Genomic DNA, 18,898 nt, shown 5'->3' on the forward strand with positions numbered 1-18,898 from the left:
TCATTCATAATCAAGACATGATCATATTGTATTGTGGTCAAATAAGCATCATCTAGAGGCCTTTGCCTTTCATATAAGCCACTTCTGATACCAAATGATCAACTAGAAGTCAAGTTATTATTTGTTTTATATAAAACTTGGATAGGCGACAAGACTTTTGTCAGGTAGTGTAGTATTTTTTCATGTTTTTATGTCTATTTTTTGTTATTTTAGTATCTACATCGATTCGCTTTAGCTACATCGATTGCTTTTAAGATATAGCTGTTGTTTTTCTTCTTTAAATTCAGTTAATTAAATGATTTTAGAGTTTTATTACACAATAAAAACCCTATTTTGGACATTTCACTTAATTCAACAGTAAAAAATAAGTGTAGTATTTACAAAAGCAAGAACAGTCGCAGTAAATATACAGCATCTGCGTCTGACTTCATGTTTTCAGACAGGGAACGCTCTTAATAAAGCTTTTTCTCTGATTGTCACCAGACATTTGCTCTTGTTTGCTGGAGTCGCTGTGGTCAGTCGGCGGCTCCGTGACTTTTGACCTCACCAAACTCTCCGTGACCTTTGACCTCACGCAGCATCTCCACAAAGCCTCCTGTCAGAGAACACAGAGCAAGGTTATTACAGTTTTACACTTTTTATTTTTGTGCATGTTTTGATTTCAGTGCTATTTCTTAGATTGGCTGTAAAGTTTAGGGTTATTTCATTTAAAGGGGAGCTATTATGTACAAGTGACTTTTATAAGGGGTTTAAACAGTTGTGTGGCAGCAGTGTGTGAATATCTCCAGCCTCTAATGAGAAAACGTTTACAGTGTTGTGTGTTTTTTCCACAACAGAATGAGTAATTACAGAAAAAAGATGATTATTTTGGCTTATTTATTATTTTATTTCAGTTAGTTTTCCAGTGACTGTTGTTAGTTTCAGTTTTTGTTGTATTGTCAATTTCTTTTTACCATTTCAGTTTTCAAAAAACATCTTTGACCAAGAGTTTTTCATGTAGTATTATGTATATTTTTAATTTCAGTTATCAAAAATGTGCTTTTTTTTTTACCAATACAGGGTATATACAGAACTGTAATGGCGTAAATGAAATATCTTTCCAAATGGAATAACATACAGCAGATAACATATACAGTTGAGTCAGAATTATTAGCCCCCCTTTGAAGTTTTTGTCTTTGTTAATTATTTCCCAAATGATGTTTAAGAGATTCAGGAAATTTTCACAGTATCTCTGATAATATTTTTTCTTCTGGAGAAAGTCTTATTTGTTTTATTTCGGCAAGAATAAAAGCAGTTTATAATTTTTTAAACACAATTTTTAAGGTCAATATTATTAGCCCCTTTAAGCAATATTTTTCAAAACAAACCATCATAATACAATAACTTGCCTAATTACCCTAACCTGCCTAGTTAACCTAATTAACCTAGTTAAGCCTTTAAATGTCACTTTAAGCTGTATAGAAGTGTCTTGAAGAATATCTAGTCTAATATTATTTACTGTCATCATGACAAAGAGAAAATAAATCAGTTATTAGAAATGAGTTATTAAAACTATTATGATTAGAAATGTGTTGAAGAAATCTGCTCTCCGTTAAACAGAAATTGTGGAGAAAATAAACAGGGGGGCTAATAATTCTGACTGTAATTGAGTGGTTTTTCTTACAAATTGTAATTTACTAAGTAGCTTTATAAATGTGTACTTTTACTTTCCCTTGAGTACATTTTTAGTGCTGTATTGGTACTTTTACTTCACTACTTTCCTTCAACTTGCAGTCACTACTTTATTTTTTTCTTGTCTATGGGAATTAGAAAAAAATCAGTCCTGTGATTCCAATTAAATCACACATGGAAAGTAAACCGCATCATAATGAACTACCTCAAGACATGGACAATTTATAATGGCAGCAAACTGTTTTGGAAGCATTAAAAGTGTACAAGAAGATGTCTAAACTCATTGTCCCAGAGACTGTTTAGATGCATGTCACTGATAAGGAGATGATGGATGTTTACTGTATGATGACCGAAATGGCCTTAAACACCCAGCAAGCACAAGACGTCAACATGACGTCAGATTCACGCTGTACCTCAACGTTGGGGGGACGTTGTGTTTTGTTTGGAAATCAAAATCGGTTTGACGTCAAAACTCAACCTCAGGCTGACGTCAATGTCCAACATCCAACCTAAAATCAACCAAATATCAACGTCTAATGATATTACAACTTGACGTTGTGTGGACGTTACCACTATGACGTCTATCAGAGGTAGGATTTTGGTTGCCATACCTAATGAATAAATGTCAGTATCAGATGTCAATGACGTTGGTTTAAGATGTTGGATTGACAGTGGATTTTTGTTACTTTCCAACACAACCTAAAATCAACGTCATTTAATGTTGTTGTTATTGGTGATCAAAATAACGTTGTCCTTAGACACTGGCTAGACGTTGAATTTTAGTCACCTGATGTTTTTTTCAGTGCATCTTGAACAGAAAACGTTTTTGTTTACAATCTTACTTTATTACATTCAATACAAGTCCTTGCGAAAGAATCTCTTGTCGCCATCTAATCGTGTAACAATTAAACCTGCATTAAGCCAACCATCATTATCAAAGAGGGCCTATTGTGTGGCAACAACCACGGACAGCCCTAAGTGAGAAGCAGCCGTCCGCTATTAGAGTTTCTGTACCATACAGCCCAAAGATAATGTCAGCGACTAAGAGGCTTTATAAATGAGGTGTTTTATGATGCACTTCTGAGCCACTTATTTTGACATTTTCAGTTTGAGTTGAGTTGACTTCATTAGGATCCGTAGGTAGATTCTTTTTGCAGCAAAGTATGGCATTTGATACAAACAATTAAATCACACACATACATCACAGAGGTTCAATAACCGTTTTGAATCTACCTCTACACAAGCTCATAGGTGTTTGTAGCTCAAAAAAAAAAAAAAAAGAGTTTGTGGGCTACTTTGAGCTGAAACTTCACATACACACTCTAGGGACATCAGAAACTTACTTTACATCTTGTAAAAAGAGGCATAATAGGTCCCCTTTAATACTGTTGGAATATCTAATCAATTCCATGCGCAATCAATAAAAAAGGTCAGGAGAGGTTTTCCTTTGAAAATATTAGTAATTCATTGGATTGACGTTGGTTTAAGATGTTGCATCAACGTTGGATTTTTGTTACTTTCCAACACAACCTAAAATCAAACAAATATCAACGTCATTTGATTTGTTATTAGTGATTAGCTTTAAATTGCGCAATACTCACTACTAACTACACTTGAGGGTTACTTTTTACTCATACTTTGATTACTATTTACAACAGGTACTTTCTCTACTTGCGCTACATTTTAAAGCAAGTAATGCTACTTTTACTTAAGTATGATTTTTCAGTACTCTTTCCATCATTGCATTACAATAGAGTACATTAATGTACAATGTTTTATATTTATTTTATAGTCAAATTAGACTTTTTCTTTAAGTAATGCAATAGTTACTTTCCCTGATAATTAGTTACTTTTATAATTATGTAAATCAGATACTAACTCAATTACTATTAGTGAGAAGTAACTAGTAACTATAGCTAATTACTCTTTTAAAGGACCGTGCCCAACACTGTTACGTAGTTATTAAGCTATTATTCCTAGTATCGATAGTTTTAGTCTACGTTTAGGTTTACTAAAATAACCTTGACACAGAGCAGGTGTAAAGCAGTGGATTATGAGAAAAACAGCAGATATTAGCAGGGAGAAATCAATGGCGACGTGCTGAGCCGCTTCCAAACACCTTCAGAATAACATGAAACGCTCCTCTCGCTAAACATTATGCAAATGAGGCGCCTGAGCAGATTAACACCAGGCATTATACATGATTTATGGAAATGTTGTGCACAAGGTCACTTTTGTGTAAAGTCAAACTCAAAACTTTGGGCTTCTGTCAGGGAGAATGAAGTGAAAAGAATCCGCAGTTCACCTGCTGTCACATCCCATCTCCTGCCATACGTAACACCTATTCATAATTCATCTGTAAACAAAAGTGTGTGCGTAAAAACCCGCCCGAGGAGCTAATCTGAAGATGTGATGCTCGTTTAATGGCTTTCAGGGCTGCGTTTACAGATGATGATTATAAAAATGCTCATTAATTCTGGTGGTTTTTTTGTGTTTAATCATGTGACTACGGTTTATTTATTTGAACACACTAACACTTGTATCACACAGAAAGAGGTCTTACCCTGAAGTAGTTTTTAAAGCGTTTGCTGACCACATACAGCGCCACTGGGTTGATGCAGGAGTTGATGGAGGCCATGTTGAGGCCGATGTAGTCCAGAACCAGAAAAGTGCTGAAACACCAGACAAACCAGCACTAGTGAGTGAGTGAGTGTGTGTGTGTGTGTGTGTGTGTGTGTGTGTGTGTGTGTGTGTGTGTGTATGTGTCAAGGTTATAATATTGTTAGAATAAATATTGTATAATAAAAACTCAGCCATATAGTTTTTGAAACCTGTATTCAGAGGACACATGAACACTATCATCTACCACTACTATCTACCTACCTACCTACTACTACCTAACCTCAAATTCAAATACAACAGCCCACAAGACAGCAGCCCTAAGTACAATATGTGTGAAGGCTGCTTTGAGGTAAGATACACAGTAGAGATGGGAAGTTCAGATCTTTAACACGGATATAAGGACTCAACATACCAAAATTAAGTAGTCAGCAATAGTCATTTCAGTCAGTTAAAACATCACCATGATCTGAAAAATGTCTTACAGTAAAGTTTTGCAACCCAACTGAAGCACGATTCACTTATTTAAACTCCATTACGATTTTCTGTTATGAAATAAACTTACGTTTCACCAGATCCTCTCATTTAAGCCCTCGGTTTACCCGCGCTGCTGTTGTTCAAGTTTAGTTCAGTCACAGCCGGCGGCCATGTCCTGTTTGTGTTCAGTTCACTGAATCACGCATGCGCAGTATTATCGGTTCACCGCTTGATCTCAGTGTAACGTTACTGTTCTAATAACTGAATAAGAGTATATATTTGATCATTTAGAATCAGAGAGGGGTATTAGGCTTGTTAAAAAGTAAGTAGTTTGTGGACGAGTGCTTACTGGAGACGCGAATCATTTCAAATGATTCAGTTCGATTTGGTGTACTAGTTCAGTGTTTCCCAACCCTGTTCCTGGAGGCACACCAACAGTACATATTTTGGATGTCTCCCTTTTCTGACCCATTAACTTCAGGTGTTGGAGTCTCTTCTGATGTTATGATAAGTTGATTCAGGTGTGTTTGATTAGGGAGAGAATGAAAATGTGTACTGTTGGTGTGCCTCCAGGAACAGGGTTGGGAAACACTGCACTAGTTCAACCGGTTCACTTAGAAGATCCGGTTAAAAAGATTCATTCGCGATTGCAATACAGAAATAAAACCCATTACTGGGCACAAACGTGTTAAAGTAATAGTTTTAAGTCTCTGTATTTAATGCTGTCACAGTGCTGCTCTCATGTCCACTCGTTGATTGTCGCGTGGCTCGATCTGGCCAATGGCAGCAACTGCGGTCTGTGCTTTAAATTTCAGTGCGCATCTACTCGGTGTTGCGCGGTAGATTAAAGACGCGTGTGTTCAATGCGCTGCAGTTTTATAATCTTGTTACAGTTTTATTCGCGTAAATGACTTCAAATAAGAACCAATAAAAAATGGTCACTTTTATTCATATTTGGATATATAATAATCATGACTGCGTGTAGGCTATGCTATTATTTCTTTTTTTTTTTACTGTATTTGTGCTTTATTTGCGAATTTAAAACAAAATTAATAGCATTTAAAAGTCATTACCTGGCTGTCATAACTATTCACATTCGCTTTCATATTCACAACCTACTATTTAGGTGTTTACTGTGCAATTATGACTGTTTTATTGGTTTATTTGTGTTTTTCGCTAAATATTTTCCCTTTTTTCATGTGGAATGTTGCTTAATTAATGAAAAAAAAATTAATTATTACTGTACAAATGTGTATTTTCCCTACTTTAAATCACATATAAATAATAACATTGCAGAATGATGTAAAATACTGAGTTTTTATACAGTCATATTTGGAAAACTCATAAAAAAATCTACTCAAATTGTTTTCTGCCAACTCCACCAGATTATTGTTCTACAAGTCCTAATGTACCACTGTGCTCACCTTTCATATCATATTACTGTTGCATATTTTATTAATAGCGTGCTAAAATCATGGAAAATGCAGTGTTTTTTTACTGAAGAGTCATATTTTGGGAAAAATCCTTAAAAAATAATGTAACAAAATAGTTTTTCTGTTTTTTTGTAAATAAATAAAAATATTAGTTCATTAAATAATAACATAATTAGTTATTTTTTTATAAAATGAAGCTAATAAAACATTATAAATAGTTTGGAGTTCATAAAGTTTAGAACATTTATAGAATTATCATATTGCTTATTAAAACCTACAAATTACTTTTTTTTAATGAGGTTTGCTATTCAAAATCAAGTTAAAGAGATGTTCGGTATTTCTAAGGGCATGGCCCACACATTTACAGTCATTTAAGACTTATTGCATTTAAAATACTTAAGTTTTTAATTTTACCAAACCATTTATTAAATAAACTGAATTATTGAATTCATATAACAATGTAGAATCTATTATTTCTATTAAAATTGTGCAGTTTAAACATACCCAAATTAAATGTTCACCCAGTCATTAAGGGTCCCGTTTCTTTAAGAAACCTGGATGATTGATATCATCTCCCCCCTTTTTACTTTATCATTGGAGGATCATTTACTGCAAAGTAAGTAATAAAATACAATATAATATTTATGTAGAACAATAATCTGGTGGAGTTGGCAGAAAACAATTTGATTAGCTTTTTTAATGAGATTTCCCAAGTATGATTGTATAAAAAAGTCAGTATTTTACATCATTCTGCTATGTTATTATTTATATGTGATTTAAGTAGGGAAAATAAACATTTGTACAATAATTATTATTTTTTTTTATTAATTTAACAACATTCCACATGAAAAAAAGGGAAAATATTTAGCGAAAAACACAAATAAACCAATAAAACAGTCATAATTGCACAGTAAACACCTAAATAGTAGGTTGTGAATATGAAAGCGAATGTGAATAGTTATGACAGCCAGGTAATGACTTTTAAATGCTATTAATTTTGTTTTAAATTTGCAAATAAAGCACAATTACAGTAAAAAAAAAGAAATAATAGCATAGCCTACACGCAGTCATGATTATTATATATCCAAATATGAATAAAAGTGACCAGTTTTGATTGGCTCTAATTTAAAGTCATTTACACAAATAAAACTGAAACAAAATTATAAAACTGCAGCGCATTGAACACACGCGTCTTTAACCTACCGCGCAACACCAAGTAGATGCGCACTGAAATTTAAAGCACAGACAGCGTGACCGTCTCTCTCGGAAAAGCAGATGGCGTGACCACAGTTGGCATCTGGATTATAGGCTCTGAGGTGCCGTACGGGGTCAAACACCTGTACCGCGATTTACATCTATAATGCATACAGTGAGATTATGTATTAACTTACACTTACAAAGACGAAAATGAAGGAGGTTTTTGCTATTATTTTAGTTAGTTTCAGTTAGTTTTGTATGAACACAATACCGTTTCAGTTAGTTCTAGTTGTTTAAAACTCTTGTTTTTATTTTTATTTCAGTTAACGACAATTATATTAAATTTTAGTTTTCATTTTTTTTGTTTACTGTAGTAACCTTAGTGTGTGTGTGTGTGTGTGTGTGTGTGTGTGTGTGTGTGTCTGACCTCAGTAATCTGCATCTGTCAGGGTCCCGTTCATCATAGAGGATCATCCTGAGGATTCTGCTGAGGTGAAGAGGAAACCAGCAAACAGCAAACACCAGAACCAGACAGCAGACGGTGCGCGCCACCTCACGCCTCTGACAACAGCACAACACACACACATCACAAACACAGAAAACACACATCACAAACAGCTAATCAAGTCAAATAGTAGTAATTAAATCATTAAATTACTCATTCATTTTCTTTTCAGCTTAGTCCCTTTATTTATCAGGGGTCGACACAATGGAATGAACCGTCAACTTATCTTTTTTTACTCATACACTACGGATAATTTAGCTTTACCAATTCCCCTATAGCACATGTGTTTGGACTGTGGGGGAAACCAGAGCACCCGGAGGAAACCCACACCAACACGGGGAGAACATGCAAACTCCACACAGAAACGCCAACTGACCCAGCTGGGGCTCGAACCAGCGACCTTCTTGCTGTGAGGCGATTATGCTACCCACTGCGCCACCGTGATGCCCCATTATTAAATTATGTAAACTAAAATTTTAAAAACTGTTGAGAAATGATGGCGACTATTCAAGTTTATGATACTATTTAGGTTTGAAAATCCAAATCAACACTATTTAAGTTTAAGCAATCTATTACATCATAGAGCAGAACATTCCAGAATCAGCGGTTTTGTCAGACGGCCTTCAATAAAAGCTGATTTTAGAGGAACCACAGAGTGTTGGGTTCTGAAACGTGAAGGTGGTTTTTTTAAAGGGTCATGAAACACCAAAACACATTTGTTGAGACGTTGACAGTCATATATGCAACCCAGGCTCATTCTGAAAACGTAGTCCCGAGGACGTTTCTGGAGACCGCGAAATACGTCCCGGGAGGTACGTATTTTGCAGTTTTTGGTTTTCGCGAATCCGCGAGAGGCCGCTGTGCACTTTATCGCTTCACAGATGTCTCCGCCGAGTGCCGTTCGCGCCTGCGCTGTTCTCGCGTAAACCAACCAGAGGCTGCTGTCGAACGAACGTCTGTCTGTCCGACTGGCTGAATGATTGACTTGGCGACCTCCTTCCCTGAACCCAACCAATTTAACCGATTGACCCACCCGCCCTAAACCCAACCAACAATTTACAAAAGCCGTCCAGAAAAAGAAAAGCCCTCGTCTGATTTTTTTCTACCACGTTTTCGGATTTTACCACACTCTCACCCTGTTATGAACCTCTTCGCTTTATTTCTTGGATTCTGTTTTAGTCTTACCTGATTTCTGGAACCGCTCTTCCCCGGACTCCAACCCGCTCGTCGTCGTGGTCAGCTACTCTGTGCGTCTCGAGTCCGCCGACGCACAGGACGAGCTAACCGGACAAACTGGTTGCAGCGGGAAAGCCCTCCACACGAAGGTATGTCAGCCGGCGAGCGCTAAAAGGAACAGCGTCATACCGCCCCGCAGCGTTCGCTTAAAAAACGAAATGCAGCCAAACGTACCTCCGGCTACATAATTCACGGTCTCCAGAAACGTCCTCGGGACTACGTTTTCAGAATGAGCCTGGGTTGCATATATGTGTCCAACGCTGCTAAAAACACTATTAGGACACAGATATTTTGCACAACAGTGAAAATTGGTTGTTTTTGTGTTATTTTGAGCAAATTCGTTCTTCCGGTTTGCAACGAATTTTTGAAGCTACTTCACGGTGATTAGATCCTTGCGTGTAATCCAGTGTGTAGACTGGATGTCTGCACCTGCGAGTACATCGTGACATCTCTGAGTGTGCAGCATTAATTCATGAGAAAGACTTGGCTCAAACCAATCAGCGCGCTCTATTGTGTATGAGGTGCAACTTCATTAATATACATGATGTAGCTTCGTTGTGTTGCTAAAACAAGTGGAAGAAGAAGAATTGTTTGGAGACACGGGTCGTCAGTGTTGCATTTATAAATGTGCCACAACGAAGCTTTTGTTTTCATTTCGCTATGAGAGTGCAGCTGGACGTGTGAATTGCAGTGCACACGACACGCCACAGAAATACGTTTGCACAGGATCTATTTTTTTACCCAAGAGCTTTTCACATCTGGAAATGGTGAAATCCGGATTTGCAGCTCGACTCCTTTTAAAAAAGACACAGCTCCAGTTGGTGTTGATTGTCTTGTCTCTACAGATTTAGTAAGTGCGTGTGATCGGTGTCAATGTTTGTTTATTCAGCAGAGTTAGTTCGTATCGTCAGCAGGACTCTTTTAGTTTTTAAAGACATACCTTAGTCAAAATGATTTAGTTACTAAGTTAACAGGACATTAATATCACTACAATATTATAGTACAGTATTATGGACTGAAGATCCTCTGTAAATGCTGATCTCCAAATGTAAACACCTTAATCAAACTATTACCGTCGTGTAAGATTTCGGCCACATTTTGTGACAGGATAGTCTACACACACACGGCTTTCTGACGCGACCTACCGAGTGCATCTAAGTTACTGAGAAATGCGGAGGTTTTTTTTTCTCCCATTCGCCGTGCGGTATCAAACACTTCATTAAAACTACACTCTTCCAGCAGTTCCTCGCATACAAGATCTCATTTGTCACGTGGGAGGCATGCATGAAATGTTCCTGAATGAAAGTGAAAGTGCCACAAATGAAGAATGGCAATTAATTTGATTACTGATGTCCATGTAAACACAGTCACTGTCTTTCTCCCCTGCGTCTGTGTTTGTTTTGCCTCAGTGAAAATCAGTGCGTGCCCAAACGGAAACTCCCATTTTTATGCAAAATCTTATCTCTTTCCCTCCCCCGACACTCCCACCTAAACAGCGCTGGACACACCCACTTTCCTGAAAACACCCTGCTGAGACAGGAGGGTTTCGTGGCCCTTTAAATACTGTGAGGTCTTGTGTGACAAAATATAAAGGGAATTTTCCTTTCTCAGTTCACGACCCTTTTAAATATGCAGATGAGGTGTAGAAGCGCACCTGTTTCCTGTGTTTGTGGAGCGCAGACTGCTGAACTCTTAAGATCCTCCAGGTCATGAGCGAGTAGAAGACGGCGGTGCAGGACAGCGGACACACGAAATAAAACAGCAGCAGCCACCAGTCTTTGGCCACTTTATAAAACTACAGAAAACACAGAGCTCCTGATCAACATTACAGTCTGGAATAAACACACAAAAACACACCTCAAAGACATCAATCATCTTGATGATAATGATGATGATGATGATAATAATAATAATAAATAAATAATAATATTAATAATAATGACAATAATAACAACAACGATACTACTACTACTACTACTACTACTAATAATAATAAAAATAATAATTATTATTATTAGGAGTAGTAGTAGTATTATCATTATAACAGTAATTATAATAGTAACAATAATATCAGTCATGTTAATAACAACAACAACAACAACAATAATAAATGATAATAATAATAATTATTATTATTATTATTTTATTATTATAACAATAACAACAACAACAACCAGTCACGTTAAAATAATAACAACAACAATAATAGTATTATTATAACAATAACAACAAAATTAATAATATCAGTCATGTTAATATAATAATAATAATTAATATTATTAAAAAAATAACAAACAACAACAATAATATTATTATAACAAGAACAACAAACAACATCAGTTATGTTCAAAATAATAATAATAATAACAATAACAATAATAATAACAACAATAAAAATATTAATAAATATCAGTCGTGATAATAATAATAATAATAATAATAATAATAATAATAATAACAACAACAACAACAACAATATTAATAATGTCAGTCATGATAATATAATAATAATAATAATAATAATAATAATAATAATAACAACAATAAAAATATTAATAAATATCAGTCGTGATAATAATAATAATAATAATAACAATAATAATAACAACAACAACAACAATATTAATAATGTCAGTCATGATAATATAATAATAATAATAATAATAATAATATAGAAAAAGTATTTGGGAAATGTTTTATTAAATCTATATCTATTAAACAAATGTAAACTATTTCATAAATCTAATTATTAAATCTAACAATTAAATCAATATTTAAAAAAATATCATAACAGTTAATTTAATTCATTGTTAATAACCAACAAATTCTATGCGAGCAAAAAAATAAAATAAAAATCCTACATAAAGAGATATCAGCAATACAACAACAACAACCAAATAAATAAATAAATAAATATATATATATATATATATATATATATATATATATATATATATATATATATATGATATGTAGAGTTGAACTCAAAATTATTCACTCTCATAGGAGAGAGGTTTCATTCATTTTTAAATATTTCCCAGACGATGTTTAACATATTCAGGAATTTTTCACAGTATGTCTGATAATATTTTTTCTTCTGGAGAAAGTCTTATTTGTTTTATTTCAGCTAGAATAAAAGCAGTTTCTAATTGTTTTAAAACCATTTTAAGGTCAATATTATTAGCCCCCTTAAGCAATATTAGTTTTGGATTGTCTCCAGAACAAACCACTGTTATACAATGACTTGCCTAATTACCCTAACTTTACCCTAATTAACCTAGTTAAGCCTTTAAATGTCACTTTAAGCTGTATAGAAGTGTCTTGAAGAATATCTAGTCTAATATTATTTACTGTCATCATGACAAAGAGAAAATAAATCAGTTATTAGAGATGAGTTATTAAAACTATTATGATTAGAAATGTTGAAGAAATCGTCTCTTCATTAAACAGAAATTGGGAGAATAAAATACAGCCAGTAAGGCTAATAATTCTGATTTCAACTGGATATAGTGAATTAAGAGGTTGTGATTTTGTAAATACAATTAAAGATTTCTTATTTTTTTAAATGACCGTGTTTACCATGTTTTACCTGCATGAATGCATTGTTCTGTACAGGATGGAGAAGGCAGATGCGCAGACGTTCTCCTCTATAATCCATGGTGATCTGATCAAACGCTACGGCCTCTGGAGCAGCTAGGAATGCAGAAATAATCCAGATTACACATAATTTAATAAGCGTCCACTTGGGGAAAGACGGACCTTTGATTCGACCCCTGGATGAAACCACTCGATACCTGCAGAGCAACAAACACACAGAGTCAGAATTACATCAGAGTACACTGTAAAATACTCATATTAAGAGCAGAGCCACTTTATATTGGTTACATTACTCATCAATTTAATATAACATTTAATTTAACTATTATATATTAAATAATAATAAACGACAAATATTTTAAAATTAAAATGAAATAAAACATTATAACATAATAAATGTAATGCTTTATTCCTCTTACCTGTCTATACTCAGTGCACACAGGCTCAGTACTGTAATCCCAACAGATGTTTTCTGAATAAACGGCACCAGTTTACAAAACACCACCCCGAACGGCCAATCCACCGCCAGAATCTGCACAACACAACAATACATTATATTATATTATTACATGGCTGTCTGGAATACTCGATTCTGATTGGTCAGTCACAATATTTAAGGGCTGTTTTTCCTAGATAACAACTGCTAAAAACACGGACTCATCCGGGAACTGAAAATCAGCTTGAGATTGAGAAATATGTTCATTCATTTACTTACATCCACATTTATATGTGTTTGCTTGTCTGTGACGTCACGCTTTTGTTGACTGTTTATACACTAACCTGCGCATTATTCAGACACAAGATGGCGCCAAACAGTCAAAAACACAAAGCTGACAGAAACTAAAACAGCTGATGGAGTATACACTAACCTGAGCATTATTCAGACACAAGATGGCGCCAAACAGTCAAAAATACAAAGCTGACAGAAACAGCTGATGGAGTATACACTAACCTGAGCATTATTCAGACACAAGATGGCGCCAAACAGTCAAAAACACAAAGCAGACAGAAACTAAAACAGCTGATGGAGTATACACTAACCTGAGCATTATTCAGACACAAGATGGGGCCAAACAGTCAAAAATACAAAGCTGACAGAAACAGCTGATGGAGTATACACTAACCTGAGCATTATTCAGACACAAGATGGCGCCAAACAGTCAAAAACACAAAGCAGACAGAAACTAAAACAGCTGATGGAGTATACACTAACCTGAGCATTATTCAGACACAAGATGGGGCCAAACAGTCAAAAACACAAAGCTGACAGAAACTAAAACAGCTGATGGAGTATACACTAACCTGTGCATTATTCAGACACAAGATGGCGCCAAACAGTCAAAAATACAAAGCTGACAGAAACAGCTGATGGAGTATACACTAACCTGAGCATTATTCAGACACAAGATGGCGCCAAACAGTCAAAAACACAAAGCAGACAGAAACTAAAACAGCTGATGGAGTATACACTAACCTGAGCATTATTCAGACACAAGATGGGGCCAAACAGTCAAAAACACAAAGCTGACAGAAACTAAAACAGCTGATGAAGTATACACTAACCTGAGCATTATTCAGACACAAGATGGGGCCAAACAGTCAAAAACATAGAGCAGACAGAAACTAAACCAGCATAGACTACATATGTATTATTTAGGCGAAAAGGTATGTCATCTAGGAATAACATACCTTAAAATGTCTAGACTAACCAATCAGAATTGAGCAATCCAGACAGCAGTGTAATAATCTACAATAACAACTAGGGTTGGGCTGCTAGACGATACCATCGCCGATAGACACCACGATGCTGAGCCGGCATCGCGATCCTCGTTTACACCAATACGTCTTAGTTTTAAATGCCATTATAGAACGAAAACGATCCACATCCACTCTAGCGTTTCACCTAGCATTTCTGAATAGCCCTCCATCCAAACTACTGCTGAAAACACACATCACATGACCACACACACACACACTGTCCTGCCCTCGAGATTGCAGGTCCAGGCAGTCAGCGTGTCAGTACACTGCTTCAGTCTTTCTCTTTCACACTTGTACTTAGTGATTTTAGTGTAAACCTCAGATACTGTTGGTTGGTTCCTGTTGGTTGTGCACCTTTCTTACCAACCAAGTTTGTGGACGCCATTATAATGACACAGATCACTCTGCCTATTCATGCCAGAGTCCTGTGGAAAGTGATTGACAGGTGGTCATTTGTGTGTAACTTCTCTTTATTTATTTATGATTTGGTTATGGGTAAAACTAAGACCATGTGGGTCAGGTAGTTGAAACGGTAGGCTACAAATAATTAATTTTTCATAAATAACTGATTCACCACCGCCTACGATGCCATCATCCATCGCGATGTTTCATATTAGACATCGTTCGATGGCAAATTGGTCGACATCGCCCAACCCTACTGGACAAAAACAACCTGACTACATGCGAACAAAATAATTCATTAAAAAAATAAGTTAAAATTCACCTTATAAACATTGACCGGCAGTCCGATGACGATGTGCAGAATATCCCCCAGCGCCAAGCTGCCGATCACAATATTGGGTCCGCTCCTCATGCACTTGTGCTCTTTGATTATAGTCAGAAGAGTGACGTTTCCCAGCATGCCGAGCAGGAACACCACACACGACACCACGCTGCTGATGTACTTGAAGACATCTTTGATTCGCACCGGAGCTGAACACATCGGCCCCCTGTTTTCAGTGGCGTTCGGTGCTTTCAGGCGTGTGTGTGCTGCTGATCCTGGATCTGCTGTTTGAGCATTGCTGAGTCTCAGTGATGCAGTGAAACATAGTAAAAACAGCAGAATGATGGACGACCCCATGTGTGAAGACTCTGAGGAGAGATTAGGGAAAGTATAACTTCTGAAAAAACAGCTTTATAACAATTATATTAGGGCCGCGCGATGTTTCATTTTTCTGGAATAAATACTGCGACATGAATACAGTTTTAATAAGATACTTTGAATAGCACTATATGATGGTGATCCAAGCCCTGTGAAGAGACCGTGCCAACCATAGAAGACATCTAGAGGTCTCCATTACTGTGGACCAGGCCGTATCCTGAGCAGATGCTGTGGTGGTCATGAAGGAGTGGAGAGCATGAGACTGATTCCTGAAAGACCCCAGTGACAGACGAGTCCTCGCATTGATCCCATGGGCCAGCCTGATCACCCACTGGTGGCCTACTCACACCTGCAGTTTCTCCATGATGGACATCCAGCGTTCTCCAGCGCCTAGACTAAAGCTCAGAACAGGAAGTTTGACCATAGGAGAAACGGCCGTGCCCAACTGAGGTTTTTTCCATCAGTTTTCGATTGGTGAAGTTTGTTCCACTGTCGCCACTGGCTTGCTTGGTTTGGGACTTGTGGAGCTGCGCATCGATGGATTTACTCATCAGTGTTTGGACTTTCAGCAGTGAAAATTAAACCACACTGAACTGAACTTCACCTCTGAAAACTGAACTGACACGGTTTCAATGTACTATAATCTTCTCTGTGAAGCTGCTTTGACACAATCTACATTGTAAAAGCGCTATAGAAATAACGATGAATTGAATGTTTTCTGGGGAGTCAAACAGTATTCAGGTGCAGAAATTGAATAATTACAATGCAAAACATGCATTTCTTACTTTTCTCCGTCTCATTTCTAGTCTACAAATTCTTGGATCAAGTAAAAAATATTATTTTGTTTTCACCTTCACAAAAAATGGGTCAAAATGAAAAGTTTTACCTTTAAAACAAATGAAATGATCTGCCAGTGGGGTGAGTAAAATAATCTTGCTTTTGCTATGAAATGTAGATATTTGGACTAGAAACAAGACAAAAATTCTAAGTAAGAAAACTTTTTTTTTTTTTTTAAATCACAGTCACTCACCGGCCACTTTATTAGGTACACCTTACTAGTACCGGCTTAGACCCCATTTTGCCTTCAGAACTGCCCTAATCCTTCGTGGCATAGTTTCAACAAGGTACTGGAGATATTCCTCAGAGATTTTGCTCCATATTGACATGATAGCATCACGCAGTTGCTGCAGATTTGTCGGCTGCACATCCATAATGTTGCATTGTTTTGCAACGTGTTATGAGCTGTCAAAGAGCATGTGAATATAATTTTCTTGCAAATAAATCACAAATTGTGGCGTGCTGCAAAACATTTGCGTCTTGTGTTTTATTGATGACGTCAACAGCGACTAGTAGACGTTGACTCTACTTTGATAACATAAAAGTCGACTATCAAAAATCTGAAGTCGTTCAACCTCTAATATATATATACATGTATAGATTTATACATATATACATATATAGACTTATACATATATAGATTTATACATATATACATATATAGACTTATACATATATAGATTTATACATATATACATATATAGACTTATACATATATAGATTTATACATATATACATATATAGACTTATACATATATAGATTTATACATATATACATATACATACATATACACATGCATATATATATATATATATATATATATATATATATATATATATATATATATATATATATATATATATATATAGTTCACCATTTACTATACACACAAACACACACACACACACACAGATACCACAATGCACATTGCCTTGTACGTGTACATGTGTAATGACAATAAAGTTGAATCTAATCTAATCTAATACATACATACACCCTACCGGTCAAAAGTTTGGGGTCAGTGGGATTTTTAAATGTTTTAAAATAAACTTCTCCTGCTCACCAAGACTGTATTTATTTCATCACAAATACAGAACACATTGTAAAACTGTGAAATGTTATTGCACTTTAAAATAACATTTTAGAAAAACTATAAAGATCTATATAACTATAAAAGAACATTTTAAAATAACGGCATTAGAATTTGATTTATCAACTTAATCCAGTGATGCTAATGATGAATTTTCAGCTTCATTACTCCAGTCTTCAGAGTTGCGTAATCCTAATTATTATTATTATTATTATTAATATTTATTATTATTATTTCTATTATTATTAATAATATTTATTATTATTATTATTATTATTATTATTATTATTTATTATTATTATTATTATTATTAATATTTATTATTAATCTTTATTATTATTATTTATTATTTATTATTATTATTATTATTATTATTAATATTTATTATTATTATTATTATTATTAATATTTGTTATTAATATTTATTATTATTATTATTATTATTATTATTATTATTATTATTATTATTATTATTATAATTATTATTATTATTATTAATAGTAATAAAAGCAATAATGACCTGAGTAATCATTTCATTTGAAACTACATTCAATAAGAAAACAGTTATTTAAAATAGTAATAATTATTTAATTATAATTTAATTTAGCCGCCTTGATGAACAGAATCATTTGTTTAAACATGAGGAAAAAAAACTGACCACATACTTTTGACCGGTTGTGTGCGTGTGTGTGTGTATATATATATATATATATATTTCATTGCCAGGCTTTTGTACTGTAATATAAACCGCCAACACAGACGATATATCACTTCAAACTATTAAAAATGTCAATAAAAGTCACCTTTTCAAACTTTTCAACAATCAAAAGTGATGGAGGGAAAGATCTAGATCACATCATGCAATTCAACAGCATAAATAACATCAAATTTACAAACAAACATGAATTACAAAAGATGTTAATTTACTGATATTATTCTACAGTGTGTGTTAGTGATGTGATGGAGAGTCTTACCTGCAGACCTGCAGAGTGTGTGTGTGTGTGTGTGTATGTGTCTGCTCGTCAGGTGTGTTTATAAGCATGGCTGTAAATCATGTGTTTGTTCTCCATCTGAGCTTCAGTGCGTCACTGAGACGCCTGCGGCTGCTGACACTGATCCAGAGTCAGCCAGAGCTGCTGACGGACAGAGAACATCACTGCTTTTACAGGATACACACATCACTGATGCAGCGCCGTCATTCCAGGTGTTCACTGGAGCTCAGCCAGACACACACACACATTCAGTGCATCCGGAAAGTATTGATAGCGCTTCACTTTTCCACATTGTTTTATATTACTGTCTTATTCCAAAATGGATTAAATTCCTTTATTTCCTCAACATTCTACACACTCAAAGGAGCATCAACAAAGTCCTG

The 18,898-nt window shown here is 35.2% G+C and overlaps 1 protein-coding gene across 1 annotated transcript; it reads right to left on the reverse strand.

Annotated features, from left to right (window-relative positions):
* Positions 1 to 358: 358 nt before the first annotated feature.
* Positions 359 to 15,574, reverse strand: ednrbb (endothelin receptor type Bb). Its single transcript, XM_056464950.1, has 7 exons — positions 15,218 to 15,574; positions 13,155 to 13,267; positions 12,728 to 12,932; positions 10,793 to 10,933; positions 7,825 to 7,958; positions 4,235 to 4,343; positions 359 to 595 (listed from the first exon to the last, which is right to left on the reverse strand). The coding sequence occupies exons 1-7, from the start codon at positions 15,572 to 15,574 to the stop codon at positions 428 to 430; spliced, it is 1,227 nt and encodes a 408-aa protein (XP_056320925.1). The 3' UTR covers positions 359 to 427.
* Between the last annotated feature and the right edge of the window lie 3,324 nt (positions 15,575 to 18,898).

This window comes from Danio aesculapii, chromosome 9, assembly GCF_903798145.1.
Source record: "Danio aesculapii chromosome 9, fDanAes4.1, whole genome shotgun sequence".
In the NCBI taxonomy this organism is placed as follows: domain Eukaryota; kingdom Metazoa; phylum Chordata; class Actinopteri; order Cypriniformes; family Danionidae; genus Danio; species Danio aesculapii.